The 16440-nt window shown below is 39.4% G+C and overlaps 1 protein-coding gene across 2 annotated transcripts; it reads right to left on the reverse strand.

The window, feature by feature from the left end:
- Positions 1-639: 639 nt before the first annotated feature.
- On the reverse strand, positions 640-14022 carry tbc1d10b (TBC1 domain family, member 10b). Of its 2 annotated transcripts, XM_081362054.1 has the most exons (11): positions 13580-14022; positions 9587-10479; positions 7773-7796; positions 6945-7044; positions 6734-6841; positions 6190-6296; positions 5221-5335; positions 5014-5079; positions 4734-4923; positions 4454-4608; positions 640-4356 (listed from the first exon to the last, which is right to left on the reverse strand). In XM_081362054.1, the coding sequence occupies exons 2-11, from the start codon at positions 10456-10458 to the stop codon at positions 3496-3498; spliced, it is 2598 nt and encodes an 865-aa protein (XP_081218180.1). In that variant the 5' UTR covers positions 10459-10479; positions 13580-14022; the 3' UTR covers positions 640-3495. The 2 variants fall into 2 exon arrangements, with proteins under 2 accessions (XP_081218180.1, XP_081218181.1); XM_081362055.1 differs by lacking the exon at positions 7773-7796 and having other exon boundaries at positions 13580-14005.
- Between the last annotated feature and the right edge of the window lie 2418 nt (positions 14023-16440).

Here is a 16440-nt window from a genome sequence, read left to right on the forward strand (position 1 = left end):
ACGTCTCCGTTTGCAGCTCCTCCCCGCCTGCACGCGGCTACTCTCGCCGATCGGGTGCATCCAGCCGCAGCCGATGTCGAACACACCTCTTGAGAAGCTGCGCTGGCTGAGTTCTCCGGCTACTCTCGAATTGCTCTCGCGGTACTTTGATGGCATACGTCACAGTCACGTGGCGTCGGCGCTGTATCAAGTCGGACAAAATTTCTAACCGGCATGCACTGCTTCAAGTCAGCCGCCGATCGGTCTGCGCAGAGCTGCATGAAGTCGAACAAGCCTTTTCTCTTCCTTCCACAGAAAGGAAGAGATGACGATAATGAGAAAATAATGACGATTTAGGTAAAAATGCCTCACCTCAAAAATTCGCGCCGTTCTGGAGTCAAGTGCGATCTGAGTAAAAGTACTTAATGTAGCCTACATTCCTACATAATGTTAACATATACAAGAAATTGCAATATATTTCTCATTAAATAAACTGAGACTTTCGATTAAACAGCCCCTGCAACACCCTCAATTGAAAACATTAATCCTTTGTAGCCGTCTCCCGAACCACGTGATGTAAATTTTGTCAAATGGTGACTAATTAATTACACTTAAAAAACCTCATAACATCAATAGAAAAAAACACTCTTGAGGGAGATTTTAATATATTATTTATTATTCATCACACCTGTAATTAATTATTAAATACACTGTGAACTTCCTCTTCAGCAGTTTTAGAACAGATGTCTTCATCTATGAATTTATTTCATTCGCAACTGTAAATGGTTTCATGTAAACTTAAAAACAAGTATGAGACATACAAAGGACAGAATGAGAGTACTAACCTAAACAAACACTAAAATGAAAATGATTAAAAGTAATTTACCAATGCATATTTACAAATGCAGAAATCATTGTATTTACCAATGCATCGTATTTACCAATGCAGAAATCCATAAGACAAGTCAAACTACTTCACACCCAGTCCCAGCTGTCTCAGAGTGTTAGTAAACCAACACTGGGTGGCCTTTCATTCATTATTGGTGAGCACAGGGTCTGAACCATTTTAAGTCCACCGGTCGTACCCTTGGTTGGCAATACAGACAGGACGGTGTTAGTGAAGATGGCCTGACAGGTGCAAAACCAGATTTATGCCAGTGCTTAGAACTTAGAGCAATTATTAAGACTAATTAAACACCTTAATCTAGATCACCCAGGTTATCTGAAAGTAACAGGCCATGGACATCACACTCCACTCCACTTTCAGCAGATCCAGTGCTCGTGTCAACAGTGAAGGTAGTCGGAGGCCCCTGGTGGCCACAACATAAATGTCAACATCTACATTGTGCAAACGGTTAGGAACGAAGTTTGCATAGACATAATTGGCTTGCTTTTCATTTGAACAGCAGTGCCTTTAGAGGAAGCAATGACCACTGAGGTCAGTAAGGGCACCACTGATAGGTGAGGAGGAGGGTTGATCCCCTGCAGTTGGAACTGAACGACGCAACGAGTCCAGTAAACACAGGAGACGCCATTAAAACATTGACAGAGTATTGGCTACCATATTGCAACCCAGAAACCACATCAGGTTTCTTCAGTCTTGACAAAAAACATTATATACTGAGTAGGAACCCTAAAAGCAAAAGTATGGTCCAATCACCTAGTGAATGTATCAGAATAATTCATAATACTGAGGGGTCAGTGGATTATGGTGGAGTTCAGTTCACCAGTGTTCATCAAGAGTAACACTTTTCGAGTTAAAGTTTTGTTAAGGACAATATTTAACATTTAATTACCACAGAAATGCCTCGCACACATTTTATTGATCCATTCCTTTTCTTTCAAAACTCTTTGGGATCATTTCCCCCTTCAATGGGACATATAATAATTAATAATAATAAAAAAAAAAAGTAATAATCAGTATGAAATCATCTCTCATGAAACAAATACTGCAGTAAAATTAGACAAGCTAGTGATTATAAAATGTCTAAAATAAATAACAACCGCTTGGTTTTGTTCTCCAGGATGTTGGGAGAAAAATGTGCAAAAATCATTTTCAGCGCATGAAAATAAAAGAAAAAAATAAATCCTGTGATTAAATACAACACTCTCCTAAAACAAAGATCACTGCCATTCCAGTCTACCAGGCCTCCATTTACTTGCATAGAAAAATAAAAAAATCTAATCCAAAATAAGACTAATAATAGCCGTAATAGATATTACATGGTTTCATCCGATTAAATTAATAGTTTATACATCAAAACAGCCTGAGGCCGAAACCTTCAAAGGTCAAAGGTTAATGCTACAATGCTGCACCAAAACCTTCCCATCCAAGAAGGCGCGGACTAAAGGAGTCATGTGAACTGGATTAGAGAGTGCCCTATGTTAATGAACCCATCAAGGTTAATGCTGAAAATCAAGTCATCAGTGCATAAATTTATTAAAATCGTAGTCTGAACTCTACATCCATATCAACATCAAGATAATTAACATCAAACCACACAGATATCTGGAGTGATCTACACGCTTGGCAGAATTTTGAACCTTTACTGCAGTTTATGTGATGCAATTTGTTCGAAAAGAGAAACAAAGAAATAAATAAGCTCATCTGCGGCAAGAGGAAATATTTGGTGAGGCTGACATGATGGATTGAGATCTAACGAGTTTGCAGTCTTTGAGCAGAGATGCACAAGCACACTCACCAAGAACAGTTTAGATTTCCTCTCAGTAATTATGTTAATTCGGATATTGAAACTTTTGTTAAATGGATAGTTAAAAGTGTCTATTTCCACAGTTTTGAAAGAGAACACACCTTTCCCTCTGTTCACTTTTCACTCCCCCAACACTTATCAACTCCTCCTACCAGAGCACAACAGGAACGAAAAGCTCTTTTGAAAGGAGACTGAAAAGAGAGAAGAAAGACAAGACCCGTGTGCTGCACGAGACTGACACAATTCACTACACTGCCAAGGCACAGACATACAAGAACACACACTAACAAGCAACAGTACGATGAATAAATAGGTCCTCCAGAACACTAAAAACATAACTTATTACTAGACACTGCTGCGCTTTTCGCGCTGCAGAAATGTTTTATTTAGGTATTCTGGCTGAGACACCTCTCGGGTGACGGGCAGAGGGGGATTGTGTGGTTGGACTGGCACAGATGGCGCTAGAGGTCTACTGTATGTACACCATGGCACCCAGTACACTAGAATTGACAACTAATTATCCAGCTGATCTCATCAATAAGGTATCCAACTTAAAAAAAAAAAGAATAAAAAGCTGAGTAAGAACCGCTTCCTGTTGTAGCATTGGGTGAAAGCACTGCGCAGACGAGATGAGAGACATGGAGCAGGGGCAGATGCAGAGATCCAGTTATCCTTGTGAAATGAGTACTTGAGATGAAATGGACGTTACAGGACATTGTTCGCTTTCCCTCTTTGTCTCTTTTCACCAGTCTGCAGCCATCTCGATTCCTAGTCCTCTTCTTGTTGAAGGAACGACGGGGCAGAATTAGGCCAAATCTTTCGCCGCTGCGGCTCCATTCTTCTCCTCCGTCTCTCCTCCTCCCCCTTTGTCTTTTTTCTTACCCCCCTTCTCCTTTTTTTTCTCCTTCTCGGCTTTCTCCTTCTCCTTCTTCAGCCTTTCCTTCTCATTCTTGTCCTTATCTTTCTTCTCCCGCGATTTTAGCTTCTCCTCCTCTTTCTCCCGTCTTTTGTCCTCCTTGGTTTTCTTTTTCTTTTTCCCGTCTTCCTCTACTGCCGTTTTTGGAGTATCTGGGGCCGGGGGTAACGGTGAGTTGTTGGCGGTGGGTGATGGGATGGTGGGGGTGATTTGTTCAGAGACAACTTTAGGCGACGGCTGGAGCATGTGCGCACTGGACGCGTGTGCGGTTGGAGCCGGTGGCGTGGTAGTAGTAGATGTTGTAGCTAGAGGACTGGGCCCATGCGGTGCCGGGGGACGCCCACCGGCTCCAGCATTAGAGGCAGACGGCACTGGAGGTTTTGAGGCTACTGCACTGGCGCTGCCCCCAAGTGGCTGCATTGGGACGATATCCTGGCCCAAGTTGCCAGAGGTGGAGCTCTTCTTATTCTGTGAATGAAATGGCATCTTGGACTTTCTAAGACCAGGAAGTGACAGGAGGCTTGATGACGCACGCAAGGGTCCGGGGGGAGGGATATGACCACCCAGAAATGACAGGCTGCCGCCAGAGCTGATCGCAGCGGCCCGGTGTTTCTGCTCGAAGATGGCCCGTGTGCCATGCAAACGACGATTCGGTTGGTGGGTCAACTCTCCACGAGATTCCCGCCACTTACGCACCTGAATGCCGCACTCCCTCTCGATCAGGGCCTCCGTCACAGACAGAGAGACCACCTGAAAACAGAGCAGAGAGCATGAGAAAGGACACAGCGTACTGCACTGCTACTTCTCTATTGTGAGCTTTCTTGTAAGAGTGAGTTTGTGTGCACACCTCTTGCACCAGAACTTCCTCCTTGATGCTTTCAGGGGCGATGTTCCTTAGTCGCTCCATGGTCTCGTACATGCCCTGCACCTCACGGAGCTTATCCACAGACCCCAGCATCTGCTTAAGTAGCACCAAACCCACCCGGAACACGATCTTCACTCCTGGCAAACAACATTAAAAAATACGCTCTTATTCTGATAATAAGAAATGTTTCTTGAGCACCAAATCAGAATGATTTCTGAAGGATCATGTGACTCTGAAGACTGCTGAAATGTGTATGACTGACCTTCACAGAAGAACATGTCCCAGACACGCAGGACACAAGACCAAGGCAGCGTACGGGAGAAAATGCACATAAACCACTCCGTCATGTACAAGATGGGGTCGATCTTAAATTTCTTCAGGTGACGGTAAGCCATGGGACACACTCTCCTCAGAAGAGAGAAAAAAATCTCTCCGTCCAGTTGGATAGCCTCCTGATGGACAGGAGAGGAGAAGAAAGAGGAGTTTATAAAAATAAACACGCTCCTCTGTGGTCCCAGTAAGAGTCTCTTTTTGTTACTCACCAACCCAGCACTGTAGTAGCCAGGCAAAAACTTCTCACAGATTTGCACAAGACACCAGAAGGCTTGCTAGAACAAAATAACAGTGAAGATGGTGACAGGGTTATATCCTGTGATATTACTCTAGTCATATTATCTTCATCCTGTCCTTTTAAAGAAAATCAGCCAAGAACAGCAACCCAGACTGAGCTTTGTTCAACTCTGTCTTACCTCAGCGGGCATGTGCATGAGCAGCACTGCCGCCACTGGTGCCTGGGCCTGACAGTAGCCTTCATCCGGCCGGTAGATTGTGTAGGCTTTCAGTATACGGAACAGATCCTGCTGCCTGAACACACACACACACACACACACACACACACACACACACACACACACACACGTAGCTTTATTCTACTTAAAACACACACACACACACGTAGCTTCTGTTGCTGTACTGTTTTTCGCATGCTATATATTAGGGAAGTATTCGATTTCGGACGCAAAAATGTTCTTATTATTGGGAGATATGAGGGTCCATGGCTCTACCATTGGCAAATGCGTAACGGCAAACATGGATCACGCATGCCTTGATAACCAATCACATTACAGCCTTGACGTCATTAAATTTAGTTATTTCGTGAGTCATGCGACAGTCAATCATAACTGTCGCGCAATTGTCCGTGACTTCTCATATAAAACAGCATTTTTCAGTGCAAATAGATCAATCCAAAACCAATGTTTAAGAGCAAACATGTTGAAGATTAGCTGATAGGCTGACAAATCATCAATGATTAGCTATTTCCTCACAAAAGCGGTTTGTAGCGTGGTGAACCTCTCCTCCATTGACATATATCCATAAAAAAAACGGCCTCATGTTGTCCTCCCTGCCAACCACAGGCGTTACGCTTTTTTCGGCTAAGGTTGCAGGCTCGCCTTCAAGTAGCATTGGTTACAAAAATCAGGCAGATGTGTACAGTACAGTAAAAAAAAACAAAGTATCCTTTGGGCTTGAGAGTGCCAGTGCTGGTATCAATATGTGCACTATGCAGTGAATAAAGACTAATATAAAAAAAACACAAAGCAAACCAAAAACACAAAGGAAAAAAAAAAATCCTTCCTTCAGTTTCCAGGATTGCGTAACAATCTAAATAAAAGCCTTACATCACTCTTTCTCTTGATAAAACCCTCATCTGAATTTACCCATGTCCTCCCCGAGCAGCAAACATCTCATGAAACGGGAACTGCCTGTGCAAGTCCTTCTCTATGATGTCCAACCACTTTGGATCTCCCTGCTCTCGCTCCAACTCCTAAGAGACAAAAAAAGGAAAGTGAACAAATATGTCTATAATAAAAAAAATTGTACATTAAAAACTAGTGTTTTGAACATCTAAACTAAGATATACATGACTGCTAGTATAAGAACATTTAAAAGGAAAGAAAGGGTTACAAATTGCAACTAAATGGTTGTGTTTTGTGGCCATTTTTCTTGCCCGTTTAACACATTGTTGTTAGTGGTCACAGCTTAACTGTTAAATGTGAACTGGTACAAAATATGCAATATGATTAGCAGATGCAATTAATGGTGTAATACAGTAATACAGACTTGTCTTTTAATTGTTCAATTTTAGTCAGGAGCTTCTTGATAGTAAAACCTAAATAGTTAACAGCAATAGCACATGAACTTGGGAGAAGCTGATTTAGGGCCATGACTATACGAACAGTAGGTGTATCAACCCGACCATACCTCAAACTTTCCAGGATTGGATTCGAGGAGCTCCTGGCTGTTGGAAAGCAGCTGCCAGGCTTTAGCTCTGAGAGAGGAAGGGATTCCTTTCCTGCAGCGGATTTTTACCTGCATCAGAAAGAAAACATAACTCAGATTGTATCAACATTCATAAGAACTGTATTTTCTAATCCAGTCAGGAATGTCTTCTGTGACCCTGTAAGAAACAGACCTTTTGAAAGCGCCGGGATACCCATTTGTCCCAGTTTCTGAACATGTCCAGCCATTTCATCTCTCTCTGTCTCGCCACTGCCACAGCGATTTCTGCCTCGCTACAAGAGAGAGGGATTCACAAACACATAAAACACATACAACGCATAAACCTACAAGCACCCACACAAGCCCTGAGATAATGTTGCGTTTTTGACAAATGGCTCAAAGTCAAAATGGTTTACTCTGAACAGACATCTAATATACAGACAATTGCTAATTTGGAATCTCTCAAAACTAATTAGAAAGCCCTGAAATCTTCAGAGTTATTGGTAAATTAATATGTTTTTGGGTTCCACAAAATTTTAAGGTGACGTAGTTTCATTGTACATAATTAAATACATGTACTTAATTTAGTTACGGTTAGGGTTAGGTTTAGGGTTAGTTACTTGTAATTATGCATAATTTACTGTTATTACTACATGTAGTAGCCTAATGTGTAACCATGTCACTTATAAATAAAGTGTTGTCAGTTTTGTAGCTTTGTAAAGATAAAACATCTACCAAATGAACAAGCCAAGTAGTAGTGATGCCAGACAGATAGAACACCTCGTGTCGAGACTTTGGTCTTAGTCAAAGTGTGTGATTTCTGCGGCACTAAACAGAATTGCAAAAACAATAATAGTAGGACAAACCAAAAAACAATTGTCCCGCCCCAAACTCACACCACTGATTGAACAAATCACGCTATTTGGGGCTTGTCAAGATGCTCAAACACAAGATTGCAGCACAGAGCCAATATTTACACTATTCAGGAAACCATCTAGTAAAAAAAAATGACTCAACTTACTTAAGTTCAGCCTTCACTCGGTCTCTAAAGTAGAAATTTGTGAACATAGTGAACAAGTCAGTAGCTTACAGACAAGAAATAACATCTCAGAACATTGCTACACTGTTTAAATGTATTGAATTTAAGTTAATACCTTTAAAAATGTATAATAAAATGTATATTTTTTAGATAATTTACTAATTGTAAATGAGTTAAATGTACAAAATTCGTTTTTTAACAATGAAACTGTAGCAAATATGTGAATAAATAGGCTTTGAGATTTTGTTTAGACTTGTAACTTGACTAGACACTAATTCAGGTACTTGTGAACGTGTCTGACAGAGACAATAACTTGTAAACAAAAATAGCAGAGAACTAAATCTGACAGACAGCACGCTGAGCATATGAGAAAGTCTAATTTAAGACTAACCCACACTGACCATTTTTAAATAGCTGAAAAAGCATGTGGTGGTTAATAAGTTAGGCTGAGCCGGAATTAAAAAAGGAAACGTTTAAATGTAAAGGACAGTGTTAGCGCCTATTTTAAGTTCAATTACTCAGTACTAGAGATAAAGCAGAGACAGCCGGGGGGAAGAGAGAGACAAAAAGTGAGACAGTCAGTGCACTCTGACTCAGACGAGCCCTCTCAGCACAATCTGAGTCACTTACAACGAACACATAAGCAGCGAGAGAGACGGACACAGGAAAAACGCACCAAATGCTCATCCTGTTCTCGGCTGTAGGCGTAAATTATTAATACCCCAGCAGCACACTTCACATCAGGTGCTGGCAATTACCCTATCAATCTCATTCATTATAAATCCTTACTCTGATTTATCAAACCAAGTAGAGCCAAACAGAAGTATATTCAATATATGAGTTTCAACATGAAATCAAATCCTTTCTTAACGTATGTGCTGGGGTTGATCAATATCTTTCTGCCTTTCACAATAATCAATATAAATTTTATGTATTTGTTCGGAAATGGCTTAAAAACAGTAAAACACTAGTTTAAAATAATTAATGCCTGTTTTCCAATGTGTTGCACTAAATTAACACTATTAAATTATAATTGTATAAAAATATTTATTTAAAATGTATATAATAGATATCAATATTTACCTTCTTACATTTCAATATATACTTTTTAATATGAAAAACAAAGACTTCAGGTAATATTTGCAGGAAAGATGCAAAATGAATCGTTGGATTCAAAGTTTTAAATTGATTCTTTGTAAATGACAGTTTGAACTGATTCATAAAAATGAATCAAACATACCAACTCTTAAGGCATATTCACACTAAGCCCACACCACAGCTATAACAATATTAATGACAAAGAGGAATGATATCATTGGAATCACTTTCAGAATGATTTTTTCCAGCTGATGAACGGCAAAGACATTGGCAGCCAAGCATGATCCACATATAACACATCATATTATGAAAGCAAAATTTGGAAATCTTGTTATGCTCCATGTTTTTCAATAAAAATATGTTTAAAAAAAAATTAAAGCAAAATGTTTTATGAACAGTGTTTCAAGTTTACTTTAAATATAATTATATAAGTAGTAACATTAATTATAATGAGCAATATTAGATTCAAATATTACATTAATATCAGAAATAAATTGACAAGCATGCAGCTGACAGTCAAAAAGCAAATAGAGGCAAGTTTCAATATGCAGGAAAGGGAAGAATTTATACATTGTAAAACACTCTTTTAACACATTAAATGCTGAAATATGTGACATGCTCTTATAATCTGTAGTGGTTAGTCTTTACGTGAGAATGTGAGAACGTGTTTTTGTGTCATTCGGTTCACAACCACCCACCTTCCCTCACTGTACTGCGCTCCTCCCAGGAAGCCATATTTATCAGTGCGCCTCACTGGACCGTTGATCTCCGAGTCTGACCCCACCGAGCTGCCGTCCTCGCCGAGCCCTGACAGAGACTCCAGAGTTCCTGACATCAGGCTGGCTGACTCCAGGTAGCTGAGCGTGTCCGGGGCTGGACGCCTGTACGTGGAGGGCAGAAACACGGACCCACCAGAGTCCTGCACCAGTACAGCTGGGGGTTCGGCCCTGGAGGGTGTGCAGGGGGGCTCGGGGGTCATCTTATCGATGCTGGGACTGTTGGGTTCAGGGTTTTGGATGGGCTCGGGCAGAGGGGCTGTTTGTGCTTCTGTTTGCCTGGAATCTTGTGGAGAGGGGGCCGGGTTGGAGACTGGAACGGGAGGAGGGGTAAACTGAGGGGGAACGTCCATGGGGGGAGCAGGACTGGAATTCTGGCTGACTTGAACGATGGGATACAGATTAGGACTGGGATTAAGTTCAGGCGACAGAGGCATCTGCTGTTCCTGCTCTGAGCCCTGTGCTTCAGTGTGCCGTTCTGTTTGGCCAATGAAATCACTTTTCCCATTAGACTCTGTATCTGTAGCAGCTAGTACCTCTACTGGTGGTCCAACAGCACTCTTTGTTGCTGTTGAAGAGGCAGCTGCATTGTTTTGGCCAGGTGTGGGCTCCCAAGACGAAGAGTTTTTTCCACCTGCCTGTAACATCGGGTTTCCCATTACGGCTCGGTCCCCGTAGAGAGATGATTTTGGGATGGGAGTTTCTGAAGGGAGAGGCTGTGGGCTGGAGGGAGGAGGCACTGATTGGTCGCTCATACTGGGAGGGGAGGGGGTGAGGGCGGAGATTTCAGCCATAGCTGCTCCTCAATGACACAGCTGATCAAAGAGAGACAAAACCAGAGTCAGTGATTATTATTCCTTGAAATACAAGAATAAAAACAAACGCTGTCATTTCATTAAAAGAGTAAGCCCCTTTTGGTCTGAGAAGTGAATGTCTGCATTGAAGTTTAAATGTGACGAAGACTCTCAGTTGGCAGGAAAAGAGAGAAAACTTTAACAAACGTATAAAAAAAGAACCAAATAAATCTTCTGTCAAATTCCATGAGCATGTCTCATATCACAGCAGCTCTTCAGAGATACGATTTTTCCCATTTTTTTCACCTTAAAATAATAACATACACACCTAAAAGGCATTAAACTCAAGTGTGCTGCTCCAAAAACAATCTCTGATCACCTTTGACTGTCTCTTTCTCACAATAATCACAAGTCAGATACTATTCTACTCTTATCAATTAAAATAAATGAGAGGAAAAATTATCCTGAAATATAGTATTTCATAAAAATGGAAATGTTCAAAAATATGACAAAACTGTTTAAGAGACCAGAAAATAAGCACAGTTTCCAAAGCTGGTCTCATCCAACTTAAAAGGCCCTGTTTAAACCTGGTATTAAGAAGCGTTTCAACAAGCGTTTTGACCACTTTCAGAGGTAATCGAAAACGCATTCGACCAGTTTGCTTTCATAGTGTAACCACTCATGTGGTCGAATGTGTTTGAAGAGCCGCAAAAGACCGCAGACTCTCCCGACTACTGACCTAATGCATAAACATTAGGGAAGCGCACTAGCTAGACAGGATTGTGTTGGTTATTCAATATTTGTTTTATCATCTATCAATAATCCATTTGTTACAAGTAAGACAACAAGACTTCTAGAATGACATGTCTTTGAGGAATATTATTTTAAAAAATGTATAGAGAAATGCACTTACAATAGAAGTCTATGGGGCAAATATCCACACATTTCTTGTTTGCTTATACAATCCGTGACATGAGTCTTTATTTTATGTAGTAACTGACAGCTTAACTTGTAGATCCTAGAGAGAACTACAATGAGTATTATTTCAACCCAGAATACACACTACCACTCAAAAGTTTTGGTAAGATTTCTTAAAAATGCTTTTTAAATGTCTTCTGCTCACCGAGGCTACATTTATTTGATAAAGTAAAACCAGTTATTTTGTGAAATAATGCTGTTGTCAATTTAATATTCTTTTAAATGCAATTTATCCTGAGAAATAAATATTTAGTAACATTTAAATGTCTTTACAGCATTCTTGCTGAATAAGTATTAAAATAGCATAAATTGGTTTAGATTAATTATCGTTTTAAATCTAAATTAGGAACTAAAATAAATAAAGGGTAACAACACGTGACATGAAGCATTGTATTTAAGCATATCCTAAAGAGTAAGAGACATTCAGACCAGAGGACCTTTCAATTGTTTGGTAAAGACAATGGTGAGCTGTTTCAAAGAAAGTCTCAATGAATATGAATTAAACAGATGCAAACAACAGTGATATGATGGGCTGCACAAGTCTTTACAGATCTAGTTTAGGTACAGTGTAAAGGAACAGGTTACCACTATTTCCTCTTACACTGAGATCTGGCTCATAGACTTCCGTATGATCTATATATAATTGTGTACCGAGTACACATGCTGACAGGAGATAAAAAGGAAGTGATTCCTTGACAGAAGCACCGTGGCTGAAAGTTCGAAACATGCTTGTGAATGTAAAGCACAAATGCTGTCTAGGCAGACAGCTCACAAGGTTTTGAAACACAAACCATGTGTGATTGTCAAACTATAAGGGTGTCTAAAAGCTGATAAAACATTCACAGAAGTCAGATGACTATTAAAAAGTAATGTGTACTAAAGAGTTATCGTGCAATAAACTATTAATAACCTAACTGTAAAACTCTAAAACTCATCAGGAAGTCTTTGTGGTAGAGATAGGAAGTCTTGCTCATTTGCACAAATTGGTTTTCAGACAGGTGCAAAAACGATTCAATGATCCTTTTAAGACATGGCGTAATTAAAAATGCTCATAAATTAATCTTTAAAAGAACAGACATTTGGTACCTAAATATAAATTAGCATTTACATTAGACAATGCTAAACATTTACATCTATTGGCTGAAAACGGATTTTAAAGCTATTATTCAACCAACCAACTCGTGTGTGAAGATAAACGATCATATATCTGTCATATTCATGCTGTTTGATTAAAGTAATGTATTTTTTCTTCCCCATCTGTCAAATCCTTCAAATACTCTTGGAGTAATTTTAATCAGTCACTCAGTTGTTGTTGGTTAAAAGGCCAAAGCGTAAATTAATCGTTCGAACTGATTTTATGAATCGGTTCAAAAGATTCACTGAAACGATTCGGCTCAAAAGAACAATTCGTTCAGGAATCGGACAATGCTACTTAGCGGGACTCCACCCATACACATGAACTGTGCTCGTTCCGGGTGACCAAGACTAATAATATCTAAAGTGTGAGGACCGAGATGAGATGTAAACAAACCACACAAAATAACTTTCAGGGACAGTTATTAAAAAAGGCATAGGTGCAAACGTGCGAGCTGTCAATCGCAGTGTGACTAAAACCACACATGTGAGGTGTGACTGGACAATAATACAGTGGTACCGGATACCGGGAAACCTCCATTTCTAAAAGACCAACATCTATACAAAAATACATCACGCTTTTAAACGGAAGACTACAGTCATAAGACACACAAGCAAGGTCATAAAGTGATCATTTGGTACCTGAGACTTAACCCGCAGGAGTAGCTGGATTTGTGATGGCCAAGTTTAATCTAAAGCAGCTAATCGTGCTGTCCGATCTGTCATTCAACAGCCTCTCATCAAACGTGTCTTAATTATGCCGAGAATCACCAATCACTCCGTGATACATACGATGTATACAAAATTATAAGTTAACTGTAATGTACTAAATTAGTTGCTGAAACTGGCCTGCTAACTTGCTAGCTCATGCCTAGAGTGTCCAGTGCGGCCGATCAGCTCAACTTCCCGATTACGGCGCAGGAAAATAGTGTTATTTAACAGTGTTGATCTGTTTTGACACATCTGTCTCATCTGAGAGAGGACAATAGAGAAGAGTGTGCAGACTCACCCGCAGCTGAGGGATCTGTCCGTCCGTGCCGGGGGGGCTCCTGTCCACACCGGTTGCCGTGACCCCCCGCCACCGCCGCCGACGTTGAACGGATTTAAGGCGCAGTGAAGGCAGGCCGTTGATAAGCCTCTGGGCCGATAGGAAAGTTTAAATGATAAACCTAAAAGTGCGGTTAGGGGTCTGTGTGTGGAGGGTGGTGTGTTGAAGGGCTAACGGTTAGCTAAACACTGCCGCTCCGCACTGGGTTCCCACTCATCCGCGCGCAAACAGATCCGTATCAGTGCTGGCATTGAGTGCACTTGTGCATTTGCGTTTGAGAAAGTCAAGAAAACTCCCTGAAATGGGAATCGGGCCACATCGCTGGAAGAGATAAACACGGCCCTGCTGACATCGCCGTGTCCGCATTTCCTACAACCAACTCTGAGTGACAGCGACGTGCGCGCACCCGTCCCGCAAGACGTAAGCGCTCAGTATCTACTGACGTAACGACGTCCAGTCAGGTCAACCAACGCTGAGAACTACCGTTAGAATATCTAAGCAAAAAAGCTTTTAAACAATTGTTTTCAATTATTTTTAATGTTTAACTGACTTGTAATTCACAAAACCTGTAAGTATTTTATTATATATTTATTTGTCAGTGTTTTACTTTTTTTTTTTTTAACCCTCTTTTTTCTCTTTGCTATGTTTTCATTTTGCTTCTCGTTGTTACATTGTCTATATTGTTTTGCGCATTAATTTAAAAAGACAAGCAACTAGCAATGAACCTTCTTTATCCCCGACAGAATATTTACCTATTAGAGATAACTACTACTATTAGGTAACATAAGGGAATCATTATTTAAAATAACCAAAAATATAAAGCTGTGTTATATTTAAATAAAAATTAAATGTTGACTGTTTTTTTTTTTTTTTTGGTAATGCTTTACTTTAAGTGGGCCTTGTTAAAATGTAATTACACATTCGTACTGAATGATTGATATTAATTAACCCTCTGGGCTTCTTCGTAAATGGGTTACACTTAGCTTCCTTCCGGTCAAAAAAGACCGAAGCCTTAAAATTTAACTTTAACTTGGAAAACCAATGAAATATATTTTTGTTCAATAATATTTTTTTATTATTATTTAGAATTTTTAAAGATTTTTATGATACTTTGCATTAATTATATAATTTTTATGAGCTATTTTTTTCCATTAGAATTAATATATATATATTTTTATTTTATTTTTATTTATTTTTCAATAAATGCAACATTTCACATCAAAATAGAGTGCAGGCCTAAAAAAAGACGAGAAGAGCGCCATCTAGTGCCTTTAAAAATATATAAATGTGTGTAATGTCCTGTAACCGCGGCTGCCTATAGCTTTTTAGCGCAATTTTCCACCGGACAAAATTGCGATTGTTAACTCATGATTTCTGTTCTGTCTTTGCGCAACAATCTTGCACTTCTATCTACTCTTCAACCAGACCACCTAGAGACTTCGGGTTTTCGGCATTATGTTAAGGAAGGTCTAATCTCGGGAACGCACAAAAAAAAAAGATTTACTATCTCTTAGTGTTGTGATCCCATGACGTCAGAAAATTGCGGTAAAACACTCACTGAGTTCTTATTACTTGTTTATTTATTTGTTTTATTTTATTTTTTTGATTCCCATTCGGAAAGAAAAAAATCTATTTACTAAGCAACCACTGAATGGATCAACACAAAATATATATCATTTTAAAGCTTAGGAGGATCTCAGCTCATTTATTACCTCCTAACGAGTGCTGAGTAATCCCTCTAAAACCGAGTGTACCGCCAGCAGGCGCCACCTAGCTGCGAAAATATTCATTACCATATTTTTCAAAAATTTTGCCTTGATTAACACAAAGTTGATGTCATTTGAAAGCTTAGAGTCTGAACTTTACAGTGAATGTATCCACTTTGAAAAAATCTTAAGTATTGCTGAGTTATTTGCTAGTTATTTTTTCATAATCTATAAAATAATAGCCTACTGCAATGTGTCAAAAACATCATACAGCTCATGAAACATTCACAGATCATTGAAAATGGCACTTCATTTTTTACAGCAAATTATTACAATTAAAATGAGCCCAAAATTAACATAATCTATTGCTTTTATGACAAGATATTCTTCATGGAGAAAAAAATTGCCAATGAGGGGGTGTCAAATGTACAAAAAGGCTGTCTCTTCTCCAAATGCTGTAACTTTTGATTCCTTTATCCAAAAAAAAATTTTTTTTTTTTTCAGATGCAGCTAACATGTAGGGGGACTTCACTAAAAAAGAATTTTCCTCCTGCCTTATTTCCTTCCTGAGTTATTCCATGACAAATACGAAAGATATACAAAAAATCATAATAAAAATTATATATATATTTTGTCTTTTATCAGCAGTTTCGACCCTTTAACATATCCGAATCATGTCCATGATTTTTTTGTGTGTTCACATAGCTAATACAACAAAAGTTACCAAGTGATCCCATTCCGATGAAGAAAAAAATTTAAAGATGCGTAAAAGCATCACTTTGTTTTTACCATCATTGCATGTTTCTCTATTGAACATTTATTATGAACATTTATTATTTAAAGCATTATTTATTTTATAAAGGTATTTGTAAAGGTAAAAATGCACTGGAAAATCGATTTAAGGGGGCAAATATTGTGCCTTACTTAAAAAGGTGTGACTGAAGAGTGTGGGTACGCAGAAGGATGTTAAAAGCCTCATGGGGTACAACTCTAAAAAGTTTGAGAACCACTGGGACTGGGTTAAGGAATAGAACAAAATAAACACCAACATCAAAGCACAATACCAAGGGCAGAAAGTAGGCCTAATATTCAGAGGTCACTCACAAAGTTAGGTTA

Source organism: Scardinius erythrophthalmus (genome assembly GCF_964197995.2).
Source record: "Scardinius erythrophthalmus genome assembly, chromosome: 1".
Lineage (NCBI taxonomy): Eukaryota > Metazoa > Chordata > Actinopteri > Cypriniformes > Leuciscidae > Scardinius > Scardinius erythrophthalmus.

Bases quoted from the DNA above. Each gene is read 5' to 3' on its own strand.
- tbc1d10b (XM_081362054.1), bottom strand. From the start codon at position 10,458: ATGGCTGAAATCTCCGCCCTCACCCCCTCCCCTCCCAGTATGAGCGAC. The intron at 5,080-5,220 runs GTAAGACAGAGT...ATTTTGTTCTAG, and splicing joins TCATGCACATGCCCGCTGAG to CAAGCCTTCTGGTGTCTTGT. The intron at 4,609-4,733 runs GTCAGTCATACA...GTTGTTTGCCAG, and splicing joins GGACATGTTCTTCTGTGAAG to GAGTGAAGATCGTGTTCCGG.